This window comes from Micromesistius poutassou, assembly GCF_964030765.1.
Source record: "Micromesistius poutassou genome assembly, chromosome: 16".
In the NCBI taxonomy this organism is placed as follows: Eukaryota; Metazoa; Chordata; class Actinopteri; order Gadiformes; family Gadidae; genus Micromesistius; species Micromesistius poutassou.
The window spans coordinates 15,332,083-15,352,902 of record NC_140286.1 but is presented as its reverse complement, the minus strand read 5'-3'; the positions used below and the strand labels follow the sequence as shown (position 1 = coordinate 15,352,902).

Genomic DNA, 20,820 nt, shown 5'->3' with positions numbered 1-20,820 from the left:
AGGTGGGCACGCACCCGGTACAAGCACCGGTTCCGGCCCACCACCCTCAGACACACACACTACTTACAACTGCCGCCCCTGTCCTCTCCTCACCACCTCCTAGACCCCCTACCCCTCTCAACCAGATCCCCCCTCTCACAAATCCCCCCAGGAGGAGCCCGCCCCCTGGTTTGCCCCCCAGAGCACCCCGAGTGAGGAGCCGCCTGACTAACACCCTGGCACTCCCCATTGAGGCCAGACCCACACCCTTGGCCCAACACGACTCTGGGAGGGCCACCGGGGGGCGGCAGACACCAGCTCCACCTCCTCCGCCCCCTCCCTCTCCTCCCATCCTGCTCACATCCCCTCCCTCTTCCTCCCCCTCTCCCCCTGCGGGCCCGCTTCTCCACAGATATCAGAAGCGCCCCCTCTCCACACCAAAGCCACTTTCGGCAGCTGGCGGTCATCCGGAACCAGCACGCCTTTTATTCCTATATATATTATATATTTTGTATTTATGCGCATGATTTACTATTTATGAGAGGATGTATATGGATGGGTATGAATGCATGGATGTATGTGTGTGTGTGTGTGTGTGAGTGTGTCTCTTTATACATATATTTATGGATATATATATATATATATATATATATATTTATATGCATGCGTGTGCGGGCAGGGCCCTTAGATCTCCCCCTCTTTTATTCCAATAGAAGTGTATTTATATCGGCCCGACTGCTGTGCTGGCTGCCCCACTATGGGAGGCCTCTCGGAGCCCCGACCCCTTGGGCCTTCACCGTGCCCTGCTCCCTCTTGACTCGCCCTTGGGGGTCATAAAAGGAAATAGAATAAAAAGTATACTCACCTTTGCTCCGCGCCTCCTCAGACCCCAGCTGCTGCCCCTCCTGCTCCTCCTTCTCTTCCTCGTTTTATTAAATCCCTGCAAAAAAAGAAATGAAACACAAAAATGAAAAACATGATATATTAAAAATAAAAAAACTAAATGAAAGGATTGGGAGATGGTGTGCCAGTGCACCCAGGGTCACATGACCATCAAAAGCTGAATAATATTATAAAAACCTAACCCCAACCCTAACCTTAACCTCTCCCCCTCCCCTAACCCCAACCCTCTCCCAACCATAACCTTTACCCCTTCCACACACCCAACCCCCACCCTAATTCACAGGTTCACCCCACTACCATCCTACCCTTCATCACCACCTTCTCCCATAGAACCCTCTCCATACACCACAGCATCAAATCCCACTTCACCGCCACACAACAACAACACACACCACTACAACACTACAAAATCATATCAGCCTATCGGAAAAATAAAAATCTAAAGGATCTCCTGGTCACCTCCACCTTTTCACGCAAACCAACACAACCACCACCGTCCATCACACACCACTTCAAACCACACAAATCCATCACCAACCCACATAGCCACACCACTCTACCCATCTTCCACCCCCCAAGTATTGATTCTCCAAACATAGTCTATATCATCACATGCACACACTGCCATAAACACTACATGATCACCGATCACATGATCACCCGACTCAAACAGCACCTCTACAACTTCAAACACCAGCACCTACAAACCACTCTAGTTCACCATTTCTCACTATACCACTGGCTCCACAATGAGCCAATCTGGGCTCTTCCCCTGTGATCAGTGTGCGAATTAAGGGGGAGCAGGGGGAGCAGGGGGAGCCATAGCTCCCCTAGTGGTGACAATTTTGGGGGAGCTCTAAAATATTGATATGATAATAAATGCTATTTTGGGCATGATTTTTCTCAAAGTAAGTGAAATAAGTGAAAGTAAAATAAAAATAAAATAAGTGAAATAAAATTTCATGATGATTCATGAAAATATGTAGCCTAATGCTTGTCTTTACCGCGCTAGAGCCCCTCAAAGAAATGTCAAATGTTACTTTGGTGGTCCGTGGATTATTTTTTATCATGTGGATTGAAGTTTGCACAGCCCATGAATGAAGTTTCCCCCCCACCCTGCCGGCTCCCCCAGAGGCCGTGGTATAATTCGCACACTGCGTGTGATGATGTATATTAATGACACACCTAGACGTGCCTTATTAGCTTCTTCTTCTTTGGTTGATTCAGTAACGCAGACTGTAAAGTGGTAGCCTCAAATATTTGATTGTTCTCTTTGGCGGCACCGCTGGTAATGAGCGGTAATTGTTCCCATTGATCCCAAAAGGTGTCGCCACCGACACCCAGTTCATAACGTTCATAATACTGCAAAGGCTTTGCAGTATTATTATTACCAGCGGGCCTCAGGCTCACTGTTGTTTTTTATTGGTGGTCAGAAAAAGAAAAAAAAAAGGGGTAACACTGTTGTGTGTTACCCCTTTTTTTCATGACGGCCGATAACAAACGACAGTGTTACCCCTTATGTTTTTTTAACAACCACCAATAAAAGACGACTGTTACCCCTTATGTTTTTTTAACGACGACCGCTGGCAAGCTGCTTCCGTGCCTCCTCCACTGTTTTCGCTACTTTTTGGTGATTATTTCCTATTTTTGTTGCTTTTGTCGTGCATGAACTCTGGACTTCAAAGCCATCTGTTTGATTCGGCCTGTTGGATCTAACTCTCTGCGACACTGAAACACCAGTTAAACAGTCTCTACCTGTCTGCCACTGGTTAGCCTCTGGGCTAGCCTCGCCGACACAAGGCTCACCTGCACGGGACTCCTCTCTGGCGTGCCTCTGCCAGCTCTCCCGGATGCTCACCTGCGCCCAGGGATTGCTGTCAACGCGGAGGACGCTGCATCCCCAACACACGGACGCCCCGAGGGTGTTCGCTTACCGCTGAACCCCGGCATTGATCAGCTGTTTCCCCGTCTCCAGCGAAGCTGCAACCTGCTGGCTTCATTCCTCTGCCTCATCCGCGCTGGCTCTGTGGCTTCATCACCTGGGGACCATCTACCGCTGGACTACGTCGCTGACCATCTTCCATCATGACCGCCAGATTGTAGCCTCGAACCTGCCACCTCTCGAACTACGCTACGAAACACTCTAACCACTGAGCTTAAGGCCCAGGCTTCTAACCCAGTGGCTAGAAGTGTTCTTAAGGCTAGGGGGTGTGAGGATTTTACCACGTACTGCCTCCAGCTAGCCCAGGGTAGTCGGCATCTGTTACAGGTGTGACTCGGCCGCTCTGGTACTCGGCAACGGAGAGGTTATGCCCCTCCCCCCACCACCACCACCACCACCCCTACATTCTCAAACGACCGAGACACATCAGCAGAGGCTCTGGACGGAAACTTTAAGTGCAGTCAACACAACAGCAAGGCCCAATCGCAAAGTGAGCCCTGAGGACTAAGGACTCAGGAACTTAATTGATCTCAGGTGCTAATTAACTTAAGTGAGTGAGTGTGTGAGGCCATATGGGCTCAGATAGGTAAACATGGGATTGGGACAGCACTTCACGAGAGAACATGTTACTTTGGCGACGTTTAATGACAAAGATGTTGCTGACACTTGCCGGTTGCCAGTTTGGGAATTTTCATTTTAAGTTTGTTTGTTTGTTTGTTGTTTCCACACGGCCGTGGCACAGGAGATGGCTGCCTCATTGAACATCTTTTTCAATATTTACAACTTTCTTAATTATTAATCATTTGTTTGTTGTTGTTTACCTTCCTAATTTCCCTATGGTCTCCGCAGTAAACGTCACAACTAGGGCTGTCAAGCGATTAAAAAATGTATCTAATTAATTACAGGCTCTGTGATTAATTAATCTAAATTAATCGCATACTTACTTATTTTTAATTCAAATAAATGATGGCAGATGAGTGATTCAATGAACAATAGACTTTAAAGTTCAATGTCTCTTTTATTAAAAACATGTCTTTCATTAACATACGGTGCATTTTAAGATCAAATTAAAAACATTTCTATCTCACTCAAGATCCAATGCATCTCAAGCAAAAAATATACAATACTTTGTTTTGACTCTAGAGGGAACTATAGGACCGCGATTAATGTGCTTACATTTTTTTAACCTGTTATTTTTTCTGTGATTAATTAATCAAAATTAACGCGTTAATTTTACAGCCCTAGTCACACCACTTTGAACTGAGGGTGATTCCCTTAGGGGAAGTCTGCACTGATGCGGACTCACGGAAAGGGCTCGGTAAGTGTGGACTCAAACCCTCACACCCTTTGGAATCCGACATTGGGACAGCACTAAGGCATTACTAATTTCGAGAGAATGTGCAGCAAAGTGTGTGAAAGTCAGCTGAGTCCGGACTTTGGGTTAGGATTATATATATATATATATATATATATATATATATATATATATATATATATATAGCCTAATCATATATTCATTATTTCTTCAACGTATTAAAATTGACTGCCCCTGTTTCTGCTTCTCCATCATATTTATAGTGTGTGATTTGCAAAATACCTGTCATAGCCTACATCACATATCATAGGGTGACCAGACGTCCCCGTTTTTGGTTGCCTGTCCCTGCCTAAATACAGAAAAAACTACCTGTCCCGTTTAGTTTTTGAAGACGCATTCGATTTTTCAATCAGATTGCTAGTTGGACTGGAAATATATTTTATATATCATATGACATATATCAGAATATTCTATTACTGTTAAGCCCACAAAATATTAAAACGCGCCGAACCATGTGTCCTGTATTATGGCTACATGTATGACCTTTTCAGCAAAACAACCCGCATGAAAATCTGTTTGGTATTCATTGAGGTATGATTAATTAAATGCACTGACAGTTCATTGCACCAGCCAAACAGATTACACTGAGTGGAGCTACTGTCCTGAGTGGACAGTAGCGGTCGATGCAGCGTCTACTCTTTATAATGTCTATGGTCAACACCACACATCTCTCCACCCTGATCAGCTCCTACCCCAGCAGTTAGACCATTTACATGGGGGAAGATTTCCTGGCTGAGGCTGGATGGACTAACATACTGCCCCCTACTGCGATGGAACTACAAATACCACCATGCCAACATGGTGGCGAGACTAAAAGAGCCTCTAACACAGGTTTACAGAGCCTCTAACACAGTTTGACTGAGCCTCTAACTCAGTTTAACTGAGCCTCTAACACATAGTTATTGGTGGACAGACTCCGACAGTTTGTGACGCGTGGACAAACTCCAACAGGTCGTGACGGGTGGGCAGACTCCGACAGTTTGAACCGTCTCAGTTTCAACGGGGAAGTCAGCCAAGTTCGAAGCTTGAAGGTGTCCAGGCTGTCAGGGTCTTTAGAAAGTCCATGGCTGTGCACTTGATCTCTTCCTCGAGGAGGAAACCATTCCAGTAGATCACCTCTGGACGGCCTCTGTTCCATTCTGCACCAGCTTTGGCCCTCGTCCTGTCTGTCCACTGATTCCTCGTCTTCCCCCTCGTTTCTCCAGTTTCTCAGATGGTCCCACCACTGCCACACAATGTGAGGGAGCGACGTGGTCAACCAGAGTATTTGGGATACCGACTCACTGGACTGGAGAGCGTGGACAAAAATTGAGGGGCAATTCCGTTTGGGAAAAAAAAGAGTGAAGTATATTTTCTTCAAACAAAAGTCCAAAAATAAATAGACAAAAATAAATCCACGGTTCAAAATGTGGATGAAAGTTTAAAAAATAGCTTTTAGCAATTTAGCCTAGCTTAGCATAATCATAGCATAAATTAGCATAGCATAACATGTGGTTCCTAGTACTGGCCTCAAATCAAGCCAGCACCTACCTTCACCCACCACCATCACAAAATGAGACATCCATTAAATAAGCCAAGGAATTAGTCCCAGGTGGACCAATCAAGGCCAGGTAGGCCATACCATTTACATGGGGGAACATTTCCTGGCCAAGGCTGGATGGACTAACTTTTATAGTTCATAGTTTCCAGGAAGGACAGATATGGGCCTATAGGGGGCGTGTCCAGGTGTATCTTCACCAAGGGGAGGAGTTTCATATTGTTTATTATCCAGTGGGTGTGGTCTTGGTGTTATTGTTATGAGATTATTCATAAGAAGGAGACAGGCATTAGTCAATGTCTCCATCTTGGAGTCATACTCACACTGGGCTGTGTTCAGTCACAGAGATGGCTGTAAAGTGACCCTCCATGCAGAGGACTTATAAACTGACCACTAAAGGACCAGGAGACGACAGAATACACATCTTACATTCAATTTCTGTTTAAAAGACTACAATCTGTGAGTGAGTGAGTGAGTGAGTGATTGAGTGTGTGTGTGTGTGTGTGTGTGTGTGTGTGTGTGTGTGTGTGTGTGTGTGTGTGTGTGTGTGTGTGTGTGTGTGTGTGTGTGTGTGTGTGTGTGTGTGTGTGTGTGTGTGTGTGTGTGTGTCTCACTACAACTGACTCAGAGACACTGAGGAAACAGGCCTCATAAACCCAAACCCAGGGAGGAGGTCCTCCTGGGTGAAGGTGGACTGGAAGGTGTGGATGTGTGTCAGTGTGTCTAAGGACCCTCCTACACCTGGGGACACTCTGTAGAAGGACAGAGTGCCAGCAGGCCGGTCCAGATACACTCCTACTCTGTTGGAGCCAGGGGGGGGGAGACGTATGGCTGTATCTCTACCGTTGAACCGGGCAGAGTAACGACCATCATGACAATAAAGAATCCAGGACTTGTTGTTCCATCCAAGCTCGCTGTCACCATCCCATCCTCTCCTTGTGATTCCTCTGTATGTCATTCCTATCACAACAGGTCCTTCCCTCTCTACCTCCCAGTAACAGCGGCCAGTCAGAGCCTCTCTACACAACACCTGGTAATGGGATTCAAATCTCTCTGGGTGATCCGGATACGACTGGTCCTTTACAACCCGCGTCACCTTTCTGTTGTCCTCAGACAGAGAGAGTTCTCTGTAGGCTGTGTTTGGGTCCAGTGTGAGTTCACAGGCATCTGAGGGGAGAACAAGACACCATCAGGGGCTGACACCAGGGACGCAGAGAGGGGGGGCAGGAGCAAGTGCCCCGGGGCCCCGGATTAACAAAGGGCGTGTGTAGGACATGTGTTGCCGTATAAGCAGGGTGAGGTCTCAACTGCTTCTTATTCAGGACATTGTTTGGCACACGGGGAACTTTTTGTTAAACATTGTCCATTGTGTTAAAGTGTAATTCCGGCGAAAATTGAACCCAGGGTCTTTTTCGGCATGAAAACATATCAAATAAGCCCTCCAGACCCTTTTTTTCGTTGATAATCGAGTATAGAGTTTGCCCGGAGCAACGCTAACAGCCCTTCAGGCTTCCATGTTATTGGCTAGGGGCACAGCGAACGCTTCTAAATCTGCATTTTTTAACCACTAATATTGCTCAAAATAGCACCAAACCTCTGCAGTAGCATGACTAGGGTCCCTACACATCAAACGAAGCATCAACAACTTAGTTAGCGTACAAGTCTGTGCCTTACCAGTAGGTCCATGCTTACAGGTAGTCCATACTTACTGCTCGCTCCCAAATAGCTACCGTAAATAATATAATAGAGGTGCCCCTCTTGATACTTGATATATACTTGATACACAAACTTGGCTGTTTGTGAGAATATCTAGCAAGTGTTGCAGAGATGGAAATTAACTTTTTTGCCCACCGGCCACTGTGGCAGGTGGATTTAAACATCTACCAGCCACTCAACATTTTTACCAGCCACTTTTTATACACAATATATTTTTTTTCATATATTTCATATACATCTGCATGCAAGAATGAGTTCACTTCTGAGTGCAGGCTACAAATGCGGTTAACTTTTGCAAAAGTGCAAAAATGCCAACATATTCTTTATTTTGCTGACCACGCTGTCCCATGATGGTCAGCAGGTCGCAGATTTCACCGTCTCTCCAGTTAGAACTCATGTTGATATCGCTGCATGGTCTCTGTTGTAGAGACAACGCCGCAACACCTCTACCCAAGCCCCCCCCCTGGAACCGCGGAGCGTCTAATCGCATTTACATCAGAATGAAACCGCCAATGTGTGTAGGGTTAGCGTCAGCGGTAGCGGCAGGATCCAGCACGAACGAAGACCCGGGAAACAAAGACCAAGGGAGTCTCTCTGTGGGAGTCCCTCGAGGAGGACCTAGGAGGCCGGCCATATTGTAGCTATGTGTCGTACTTCTATCACCGTCAGGATTTCCAACCAGAGGAGACGCCACTACAGATCCTCTGCTCGGCGCAGCAACCCGTCCAATCTGTGCCACCCACCACCCTCCACCTACACCCACCTCGAAGTGATGGGAGGACTCTGGAACTGCCAATCAGCGGTCAAGAAGGCAGACTCCATTTCGGCCTACGCATCCCTTGTGACCCTCCACTTCCTGGCCCTTACAGAGACTTGGATCACTCCAGAAAACTCTACTCTGCTACTCCTGCTGCCCTCTCCACCGCATTCTCATTCTCACACACCCCAAGACCATTGGGGCAAGGAAGAGGGACTGGACTCCTCATCTCGCTGAAGTGGTCATACCAGGTTCTTCCACTAGAACACTTGCCCAGATCTGAATTTGAACTGAACGCTGTCACTGTCACCCTGCCTATCGAGCTCTTCATTGTAGTGATCTACCGCCCTCCAGGTCCCTTCTGTGATTGCTATGACGAGATGGATACCCTCCTCAGCTGCTTTCCAGAAGATGGCACACCACTCGTTATCCTTGGCGACTTCAACATCCTGCCAGAGAAGTTACACTCACCAGAACTAACCAACTTTTTTGCCACTTAACACTCTCCCCTTCTCCCCCCACACACAAGGCTGGTAACCAACTTGACCTGATATTCACGCTCTCTCGGTCTCCCCGCTCCCCGTATCTGACCATCACTTTGTTGCTTTTTCTCTCCCCCTGAGGTCCTCTCCCTCCCTTCTCTCTACCCCTCACATTGTCACCAGCCGTCGTAACCTGAAATCTCTCTCTCCCTCTACGTTTGCCTCAACTGTTCTGTCCTCACTACCTTCTGTCGAACAATTCTCCCAACTATCCACTGAGGAAGCCTCAGACACTATGCTATCCTCCCTCTCCTCCTCCTTGGACTCCCTCTGTCCCTTCCACTCCAGACCTGCACGAACCTCACCCCCTCCACCTTGGCTGTCTGAATCTCTGCGGGCAGCTGAGAGGAAATGGAAGAGATCAGACTGTCCTAATGATCTATCTCACTATCTTCACCTTCTCTCAGATTTCACCTCCACTGTGTCAACAGTCAAATCAACTTTCTACCGGTCTAAAATCAACTCCTCCGCCTCCAACCCAAGGAAACTATTTTCCATGTTCTCTTCCCTCCTCACCCCTCCCTCCCCTCTGCCTCCTTCCTCCCTCACTGCTGACGACTTTGTCACCTACTTTACCCAGAAGGTGAAGGACATCAGCTCCACTTTTACCCCTGCCACCATCCTCCCGCCACCCATCCCCACCTCTGTTTTTACCCACTTCATCCCCCTCACCTCCGAAGAGGTCAATAGAATAGTTAACTCCAACCACGCCACCACCTGCCCTCTTGACCCTATCCCTTCCTCTCTCCTCCAGACCATCTCGGGCGACCTCCTGCCATTTCTCACTGCCCTCATCAATTCCTCCCTCACTTCAGGCATTGTTCCGGCGTCTTTCAAGACTGCCAGAATAAAGCCTCTCCTCAAAAAACCAACCCTTGACACCACCGAGATCCAGAACTACAGACCAGTATCTCTTCTTTCATTCCTCTCTAAAACACTTGAATGTGCCATCTCTAACCAACTGTCCTCCTATCTCTCACATAACAACTTGCTTGACCCTCACCAGTCAGGCTTCAAGAAGGCACACTCCACTGAGACGGCTCTCCTCGCAGTGACTGAGTCCCTCCGTGCTGCCAGAGCCTCGTCCCTCTCATCGGTTCTCATTCTCCTCGACCTGTCCGCAGCATTTGACACGGTGAACCACCAGATCCTCCTTGCCACTCTCGCCGAACTTGGCATTGCTAAATCGGCCCTATCCTGGTCACATCTTACCTGTCAATTCGCACCTATCAAGTCACATGGAATGGCTCCTTGTCCAAACCTTGCACACTTGACACAGGTGTCCCTCAAGGCTCTGTACTGGGGCCCCTACTGTTCTCCCTCTATACCAGATCTCTAGGCTCTGTAATTACATCACACGGTTTTTCATATCACTGCTATGCCGACGACACCCAGCTATTCCTCTCATTCCCTTCCTCTGACAGAGCCCTGATTGCAACGCGCATATCTGAATGTCTGGCAGACGTCAGCACTTGGATGACTGCCCATTACCTGAGGCTTAACCTCAACAAGACTGAGCTCCTCCTAATACCAGGGAGAGATTGCCCACACTTGGACTTACTGGTCACTGTCGAGAACATCACTGTATCTCCGTCTCCAACTGCCAGAAACCTTGGTGTCGTACTAGACAACCAGTTATGTTGCACCGCCAACATCACCGCAGTGGCCCGATCCTGCAGATTTGCACTTTACAACATCTGCAGGATACGGCCCTTCCTCACAAGGGAAGCAGCTCAGCTTCTAGTCCAAGCACTGGTCATCTCCCGCCTGGACTACTGCAACTCGCTCCTAGCTGGACTCCCGGTCTCTGCTATTAAACCTTTGCAGCGTATCCAGAACGCGGCAGAGCTCCTCGTGTTCAACCTACCTAAATTCTCCCATGTGACTCCCCTCTTCCGCCACCTCCACTGGCTCCCTGTAGTAGCCCGCATCAGATTCAAGATGATGGTACTGGCATACAAGGCGGTCGATGGAACTGCCCCTCCCTACCTCCAAGCCTTGATCAAACCACACACCCCAGCTCGATCCCTCCGCTCAACTACCTCAGCTGGAGGTCTGGTACCGCCATCACTAAGAGCAACCAAAAGTCGATCAGCTAAATCACAACTCTTCTCTATCTTGGGACCACAGTTGTGGAACAAGCTCCCTGCTGATGTCAGGACAGCAGAGTCGCTCACCAGCTTCCGCAAACGACTCAAACCCACCTATTCAGAGTTCACCTAGACTCTACATAGCCATTCAGTCCCTTATTTGTCTGTTGCACTACTGTTTGTTGTACGTCCTGGCACTTGATGAACGCACTTAATACAGGTTGTATTCATTCATTGTACTTAATTGTGTAGCATGCACTTAATTGTGTTGTGCATGCATGTTGTGTAGCATGTAATTAGTTGTGTAGCATCTGCAGTAGCTAGCTATCACTGCTGTATACGGGGAATGGGGTTGGCCTGGCGATTGTTAGTACTTGCACTTGGTTCTATGAACATCTTTACTTTACCGACGGCGATATATTGTTTCACTTCTTATGACAAATGTACTTATTGTAAGTCCCTTTGGATAAAAGAGTCTACTAAATGCCCTAAATGTACATGTAGGGTCTGGTATGGTAAATTGGGGTGCTAGCTCAAGCAGGCAATTTACCTCAATTTACCAGTGTAAACGCACGGACCATGCCGGGGAAAAGGCATGCATAAGACATATTTGGCAGTGTAAAAACGAGTTACAGTTCAACAAGAAAGGCGAAGAAGAAGAAGAGGGGCGTTCGACAAAAATGGATCTAACTTTATGGTTGTGGAACTGTGTGGAAAGCGCACTGGCATGCGTATGACGAATGTATTAGATATGCAAATTCGATCTGAACTATGCCCGCCACATTGGCGGGCATAGTTCAATTTACCCGCCAGCATGCAAATCTACCCACATATGGCGTGTGGCGGGTTTAAATTTCCATCCCTGGAGTGTTGGCACCTCTATTATATTATTTATGGTAGCCATTTACGTGGGAACGAGCAGTGAGTATGGACTTCCTGTAAACATGGGTCTACCAGTAAGGCACAGACTTGTAAAAAAACTTTTGAAACTTTTAATAAACTTCCGCTAGGCTAACTAAGTTGTTGATGCTTTGTTTGATGTGTAGGGACCCTGGTCATGCTACTGCAGAGGTTTGGTGCTATTTTGAGCAATATTAGTGGTTAAAAAATGCAGATTTAGAAGCGTTTGCTGTGCCCCTAGCCAATAACATGGAAGCCTGAAGGGTTGTTAGCGTTGCTCCAGGCAAACTATACTCGATTATCAACGAAAAAAAGTGTCTGGAGGGCTTATTTTATGTGTTTTCATGTCGAAAGATTACAAGAATTACACTTTAAGAATAACCTGACTTGGATCGGCTGCTATTGAGCTACTGAGAAGATTAGGATATTTATCGTCAAACTGAATTCATCATCACGGATATCATTGTGTTTGTTCGTCCGTCTGAAACAATCCAAATATATTAAATGTATCTTAAACTAATCAATCAAACGCACAGAGTCGCACAGGGGTCAAACTCTCACACATTTTAGCCCTTGTACGGCTGGCTGCTTACGGTAAGTATTTCTTCATGTTGCCTTAACATTCACTAGGAAGCGAATATCAAACCAAACCGAAACATAGATTATTTAAGCAATAGATCACGACAGGCTAAGGGGGTCGCCGTCCCCCTTAAGGGACAACGGCCCTTAACTGTGGTATAATGAGAACATTTCACTGACTGAATAAACAACAGATCAAGTTAGGCGCGGAGTGATACTGAACTTTGTAAACTGAACGGGCGTCATAGCTGTGTGTATACGCTCAATATACAACTGTTGGGAACCAATCAGATTGCTGGATTTAAGCCACCCGTTTTATAATCTAGAATATACTGTAGATTATTAAACATCAACTGTTTGATGAAGGTGGTGTCCACATCATCTTCATTCCCAGGATGATTTGCCTGAACCAACGTCACCTCCTGCTGTGGATGGACTTTCCATCTCTTTAGTTAGTGTGTGTTGAGATGAATCAAACAAAACAGACACTTACACTTCCTTAGAGCTGGTTTCATCCTCCACACTCCACCGTGCTCCACACTGGGGAGACAAAGAGAGAGCAGCATGTTGCCTTTAAACAGGAAACATTATTCACATGTTTACAAAGAGAGTGTGCAGATGGCTCTGCTGTATTCATGACGTTGAGTATTATTATTCACTCGTGATTAAGCACATAATCAACCAGAACACGCCGATGGCTGGGTGGTTCGTAACGTTGTTAACTGATTAACGACAGACAGCTAACCTTGTCAGCTGACTGTGTGAGTCACACACTCAGCGGCAATATAATCTTTGGCTTTTTGGCGGGAAACCTACAACCGCTATCAACCACCTCAATGTTAATGCCTAGCTGCATGCTAACCCATAGCTCCAAATATGAGTGTGTTGAACCCTTGTAGGAGACATTGTCCCTGAGTGGTGAGCTGTCCTCTCCATACCTGAGAGCGTCCAGTCTCCAGCGTGGATACTCCAGTCCAGCAGAGAGTAGTGTAGCTCCAGAGTCTCCTGGGTGATTGTAGCTCAGGTCCAGCTCTCTCAAATGGGAGGGGCTGGAGCTCAGAGCTGAGGCCAGAGAATCAAAGCCTTCCTGTGTGACCAGGCAGCCAGACAGCCTACAAACAGTTTATGGTCAGAACCTTTCCCTAACAAATCACAAATTATCCAAAAATAAAAAGTACATTACAATAATAAATATTATACCATAATAACATTCTGAAAAACATGAATTTTACTTATACCATACTATCATGTCAACGAAAATTCATTTTTTTTATACAAAAATTGCATTGAATGTTTTAACTTGTTGTATTTTTGTGAATCGGTTAAATGTCTTCTCATATCAAAATGTGTGGTTTGATTGTTTGCACATAAAAAAAGTTAAACTGACCTGAGAGTTTCCAGTGTACAGTGTGGACTTCCCAGTCCATCAGAGAGCAGCTTCACTCCTGAATCCTCCAGATCATTGTTACTCAGGTCCAGCTCTCTCAGACTAGAGGAGTTGGAGCTGAGAACTGAGGCCAGATGTTGACAGCATCTCTTTGACAGATGACAGCCATTCAGCCTTCACAAATAAAAGTGTTATTATAAATAAATCAAACATCATCTATAAAATATGAAACAACTGAAATGTGTACTAATGTAAACTTGTTTAGTGTAAATCCAAAATTTAAATGTCTCTGAAAAATGTTATCTCTGAATAAAATGTGTTTTCAAAAAACAATTTCAGAAGAGTCTGTTATTCTACTTTACTAACTCTAAACTCAGCAGTTTGTAGCCACACTCATTAGTAGATAGATAGCATATGTAATGTTCTGGTAATAACTAAAGATCTAAATATGTTAAGTGGCATGAATACAATCGTTATATTAAGGCTTGAGACAATGACTTACATTTTAAGGAACATCTAGCAGTAAATGTCTGCTGAGGGTAAACCTTAAGGAATACAACTTTTCACATTGATTAAAACTGACCTGAGAATTTCCAGTGTACATTGTGGACTCCCCAGTCCATCAGAGAGCAGCTTCACTCCTGAATCCTGTAGATCATTGGTACTCAGGTCCAGCTCTCTCAGACTAGAGGAGTTGGAGCTGAGAACTGAGGCCAGAGCTTCACAGCATGTCTCTGACAGATTACAACCGTTCAGCCTTTAAACAAAAAAGGGTTATGGTTTGTTTCACATTATTTTGATTACCATACTTTATTACGTTATTTTACTTAATTGTTATTATTATTATTATTATTATTATTATTTGTGATGTATGGACAAGATGTTTAGCAAGATGGTTGGTATATATAATTATAACTTTTGTTATAATGTAGTGTATTATAATACATGTTATTAGTGAACCTACAGAGATGTTTTGGAGGCTTTGACCACTGGCAGCAGCCTCAGAAGACCCTCCTCTGAAGCAGCGTATTTCTTCAGGTCAAACACGTCCAGCTCCTCTTCTGATGTCAGTAAGATGAAGACCAGAGCTGACAGTTGAGCAGGAGAGAGATATTCACTGGAGAGACTTCCTGATGTCAGGTAATGTTTGATCTCCTCCACTAGAGAACGGTCGTTCAGCTCATTCAGACAGTGGAACAGATTGATGGTTCTCTCTGGAGAAAGATCTACACTTATCCTCTTCTTGATGTAAGACACTGTTCTCTGATTGGTCTGTGAGCTACTTACTGTCTGTCCCAGCAGACCTCGTAGGATAATCTGATTTGTCTCCAGAGAGAGGCCCAGGAGGAAGCGGAGGAACAAGTCCAGGTGTCCGTTCTCACTCTGTATGGCGAGGTCCACAGCACTCTGGTAGAAGAGGTGTTCATCTTCCCTGAAGGATAGTTGTTCTTTTGAGAGCATATTGACACCAGTATCAATGAAGGACAGGAAGAAATAAAGGGCAGCCAGAAACTCCTGGATGCTTAAATGGACAAAGCAGAACACCTTGTCCTGGTACAGCCAACACTCCTCTTTAAAGATCTGGGTGAACACTCCTGAGTGCACTGAGGATGCTCTGATATCGATGCCACACTCTGCCAGGTCTGCCTCATAGAAGATCAGGTTGCCTTTCTCTAGCTGGTTAAAAGCCAGTTTTCCCAGAGAAACAATGATCTCCCTGCTCTCTGAACTCCAGTGTGGATCTGTTTCAGCTCTCCCATGATACTTCCTGTCCCCCTGTATGGACTGAACCATCAGGAAGTGGCTGTACATCTGAGTCATGGTCTTGGGCACCTCTTCTTCTCCCTGGGTTGTTTTGAAGAAGTCCTCCAGAACTGTAGCAGTGATCCAACAGAAGACTGGGATGTGACACATGATGTGGAGGCTTTGTGATTTCTTGATGTGGGAGATGATTTTGCTGGCCAGCGGCTTGTCTCTGAATCTCTTCCTGAAGTACTCCTCCTTCTGTGGGTCGGTGAACCCTCTCACCTCCGTCACCATGTCAACACACTCAGCTGGGATCTGATTGGCTGCCACAGGGCGCGTTGTTATCCAGATGTGAGCGGAGGGAAGCAGCTTGCCCCTGATGAGGTTTGTCAGCAGCACGTTTACCGAGGTGGACTCTGTGACATCAGTCCAGATTGGGTCGTTCTGGAAGTCCAGAAGAAGTCGACACTCATCCAGACCATCCAAGATGAAGACAACTTGGAACCGGTCGTATCTGCAGATATCTGCTTCTTTGGTTTCAATAAATAAGTGATGAAGAAGTTCCACCAAACTAAACTTTTTATCTTTCAGTAAATTGAGCTCTCTGAAAGGTAAGTGAAACGTGAAGTCTATGTCGTGGTTGGTTTTGCCTTCAGCCCAGTCCAGAGTGAACTTGTGTGTTAAGATGGTTTTACCAATGCCGGCCACTCAGTTGTCATTATTGTCCTGATTGGCTTATCTTTTCCAGGTAAGGGTTTAAAGATGTCTTCACATCTAATGGGTGTTTCCTCCTTGGCTGGTTTCCTGGAAGCGGTTTCAATCAGTCTGACCTCATGTTCCTTGTTGACCTCTCCACTGCCTCCCTCTGTGATGTAGAGCTCTGTGTAGATCTCATTCAGAGGTCTCGGCTCTCCTGCTTTAGCGATTCCCTCAAACACACACTGGGTCTTCGCCTTCAGATGAGACTTGTTTTTACGTTGGCACTCAGCGGCAACAGTTTCTAAATTTAAAAACAACAGTGTAAGAATATATCAAAATAGAACTGCTCTTCTTTTAAAAGAACCGTTTCCTACTGCTCTGTTTGTTTTACTGTTCTGTTTTCAAAATAAGAGTATCTTAATGTTCTGTTTCAAAATAAGAGTATCTTACTGCTCCACAACGTGTCGGCCAGCTCTTCCTGCTTCAACTGCTTCATGCAGAGCAGTGTGATGTCTACCACTCCCTCTATGGCACGCCTCCTCTGCTCCTCTTCCTCACCATCCACCTCCTCCTCCTCCTCCCTCTGGCTCTCTGAGCATTGTGGGTAATCTGGGAAGAGAACCCTGCAGAGCTTCTCCACCTCCTTGTCTAGAAAAGCGTGTGCGTTCTCCTTGATCCGCTGGAACAGAACAAACATCGATGAGAACTTTACTGTGAACTAACTGAGGACATCAGAAGCGTCTGTCCTGGATTCACGTCCTGCTGGTCTGAAAAGGGAAGCCTGGAGACTGTTAGCTCCAGGAGAGACGTTGTTCACATGTCATAATAATAATAAATGTTATTTAAAGGTGCCTTTCAAGGATCTCAAGGACATCTCAAGGTGATGTTATTTATGTGTGATTGGAAGGGGAGTGTGCTGTCGAGGATGACACCCAGATTCTTGACCTTGGCGGAGGGGTCTTATTGATTGAAATGGAGAAGCTGTTGAATTTTGAGAGTGGTACTCAGTGGAACTCAGAGTGAGAATATGTTGGGTCGGAAACCAGTCATCCATTACAGAACTCAGAATTTACACACCTTCAACTCTATGTGTTGCTGCTGTACACACCGACCACTGGTAACCTTTGACCTCTCCAGGTGTTGTCTGTGGAAAATACACAGACACACACTTCACACCATTCACACTGCCTGTGAAGTGTGTGTCTGTGGAAAATACAGACACACACTTCACACCATTCACACTGCCTGTGAATGGAGGTAGTTTAGGGTCTAACCAGAACCCTGCCTGTGAATGGAGGTAGTTTAGGGTTTCACCTGAACCTAAGGTGCTGTAGAATATTCGGGGCTAAATGATCCATATCCACATCCATTAAAGAGAGGGTCTACTAAGGGTACTTTCAATACTGAACCAAGGAGGTTCCTGTCTGGTGAGTGAGACTATTGGACCATACGCCTGATGGTAAAGGTATAATGGTCTTATAGGTAACTGGGTTTTCCCAGACCCCGACGGTCAGCAGCTCTTTGCAATTTAGGTACCCTCAATCTTGGGCATTTACCATTCCAAAACAATTTCCTGCACAAATTTTGAAAATGTTGTGTAGTAGTGTAGTTTGCTCAATTTTTAGCATGTAATTAAGAAGAACAGTTCATCTTAGTAATGTTAGCTTTCCCCCACGAGGGATGCTCTGGTGACCACGGTTCCAGGTCTGTTTGTCTGTTTGAAACTTTTCTGCTGATTCCAGATTATTTTAAAGCTGTAAATAAATGAAGCCGTTCTCTTCTAGATATGATGTATTTTATAATCTGACAGATCCTTACCTTGGCTCAGTAGACTGATTTCCGTCTTCAAACTCAACAGGTTGCATCATAGACCAGTCACTCCTCATGGAGACACAGCTGGGTGCAGGGGAGTCTGCTCTCTGCTTCTGGACACTTCTAGATATTTTTAGATTAAATGTTGTATTGCTTTTCAAGTTAATACATTATAGATATAAAATAAGTAGTTTACTGCAAGTGTTAAGTGTTCAAATCTAAAGCTAAACGCTGGATATAATGGATTCATGAGCTGGAAATGTCCTTCTAGCTGTGTGTTCAAATGTAAATAGGTTCTACTCTCCCCTCCATGGAGCGCTCTGGAAGAGGAAGGTTCTCAGGAGGCCAGCTGGCCCAATTTATGAATTAATTTAAAATGAGATGAGAGTGTACAGGTGGGTTCTGAGACGGGAGCGTGCCTATGATCCCACAGCCCTATGTTCCCACAGCCTTATGTTCCCACATTTCTAAGAGTTTTTAATTAGGCCCGATGTTCCCTCATTTCACTGGCACTGTTGGATCCTGCCTCACTTGAGCCGCAATATCTTGTCGGAATTGAGCTAGGGTTAGCCCTAACCCTAACCTAACTCTGTCTGCTATGCTTTTCACCAATTTTCACTTATTGTCGAATTGTCGAATTTTGTCGATAATCTGACAGATCCTTACCTTGGCTCAATAGACAATAGATTTCTCAATAGATTTCCTTCTCCAAACATAGCAGGTTGTTCCATAGACCAGTCACTCTTCATGGAGACACAACTGAATTTAAAAACAAATTTAAAATGAGATGAGAGTGTACGGCAGGGTTCTGAGACTAGAACAAGAATATCATCTGCAAATATTCACTTATGTCTCATATTGACCACTTGAATACCTGGTACATTGTGATCTTACAGATAGCGACAGCCTAGAAAGGCTGATAATGGATCTCCCTGTCTGCTAGACCTGCTTCATGTAAAAGGAGAAGAGATCATACCATTCAACGTTTTTACACTGCCAAATATGCCCGTCTTATGCACGCCTTTTTCCCGGCATGGTCCGTCCGTTTACACTGACCGAGGTAAATTGGCTGTTTGAGCCAGCACCCCAATTTACCCTCCCGGACCCTACACACATTGGCGGTTTCATTTTGATGTAAATGCGATTAGACGGCTCTGCGGTTCCGGGGGGAGGGGGGGCTTAGGTAGAGGTGTTGCTGCGCTTGTGGAGAGATGGGCCCAATCCCAAAGAGCCCTGAGGACTAAGGACTAAGGACTAAGGACTAAGGACTCACAGACTTAATTTATCTCAGGTGCTAATTAACTTAAATGAGTGAGTGTGTGAGGCCACATGAGATCAGATAGGTATATATGGGATTGGGACAGCACTTGACGAAAAAACATGTTACCTTGGCAACGATTAATGACAAAGATGTTGCTGACACTTGCCGGTTTGGGAATTTTCATTTAGAGGTTTTTTTTTCGGCTACAGAAATTTATTGATATTAGATTTTTTTTTATTTTTTATGTGTATTGAATAGTTTAGGTGATATATAGGCCTACACATACTAATCATAAGTCAAAATGGCTACATTTAGCTGAATTATAAAGGTATAAGTGGTGATATGAAGAGCCGTTTGGGAGCCGAAAGAGATCAAAATGATCAAAATGACCAAATGATCCGGCTCACTAAAAAGAGACGAAATTCCATCTGGTTGCACATTGACAGTTGCGTCGTGTTGTTGTTTACCTTCCTAATTTCCGGATTTCCCTATGGTCTCCGCGGTAAACATCACACCGCTTTGAACTGAGGGTGATTCCCTTAGGTAAAGTCTGCACTGATGCGGACTCACGGAAAGGGCTCGGTAAGTGTGGACTCAAACCTCACACCCTTTGGAATCCGACATTGGGACAGCACTAAGGCCTTACTAATTTCGCGAGAACGTAAAGTCTGTGAAAGTCCTCTGAGTCCAGACTTTGGGATTGGGCCACGGTGATGCAGTCGCATTAAACAAAGACGTTGAAAGATGGTGCAGTCTACAAGAAAGACGCAGAGGAACTGTCCTTAAGAGGCTTTTGTCAGGATAAAAAACAAGTGGTCAGCAAACACATTGTTGAAATCACAGGCATCCAGCATGTGATTTCAACAATGTGTGAGGGCATACGCTACAGGGATGATCGCGCAGTGGAATGCTGATGGAAACCAGCGGACGAGCGCTGGGTAAGAAAAATATAGTTTGCCATGTGTCTAGTCAATATGTTGACCTACTTATTATTTAGGTTATTAATGTATTAATACAATTGTCGGGTTTAATAATTACTTAATAATTAATTTAATAGCTCGGGCTCATAATTACAGTTAAGGAGTCGGGGCGGGCCTTAGTTCTTTGGGCTCTAAGCTCTAATTGTGAGCCAATGGGTGGCTACACATGATGGATCTATGGATGGTTGACTGTTTGACTGTGACATTTTGTGTAATCTTAATGAAAGATTCTTACTCTGATTCGAACACTTTCCATCTTTCCTTGAAACTAATCATCGATCCAGGTCCAGGGGAGTCTGGTCTCTCCTGCTGCTCTGGGCTTCAACACAAAAGACACACAGCTGTTACTCAGACTAATGATGGAGTCATGATGTATCACTGCTGAGCTCTGAGATGGACAACAGTCACAGACAATGAGAGAGCCTCTTCTTACCTCTGAGCTTTGCTCATATGTTGGGACAGCCCTAAAGCCTTACTAACTTTGTGAGAAAGTCCAGTAAAGTCTGTGAGTCTGTAAGTCCAGACTTTGGGATTTGGCCACAATGATGTAGTCGCCTTAAACGAAGACGTTGAAAGATGGTGCGATCTACAAGAAAGACACAGAGGAACTGTCCT

At 45.4% G+C, this 20,820-nt stretch overlaps 1 protein-coding gene across 1 annotated transcript; it reads right to left on the bottom strand.

Annotated features, from left to right (window-relative positions):
- Positions 1-6,349: 6,349 nt before the first annotated feature.
- On the bottom strand, positions 6,350-18,038 carry LOC311360691 (NACHT, LRR and PYD domains-containing protein 3-like; the record flags this gene model as incomplete). Its single annotated transcript, XM_084480802.1, is given in 10 exon segments — positions 6,350-6,903; positions 12,814-12,860; positions 13,259-13,432; positions 13,708-13,881; positions 14,291-14,464; positions 14,672-16,163; positions 16,166-16,453; positions 16,603-16,831; positions 17,230-17,296; positions 17,971-18,038. Coding segments are annotated over 10 exon segments (3,267 nt in total).
- Positions 18,039-20,820: the final 2,782 nt, after the last annotated feature.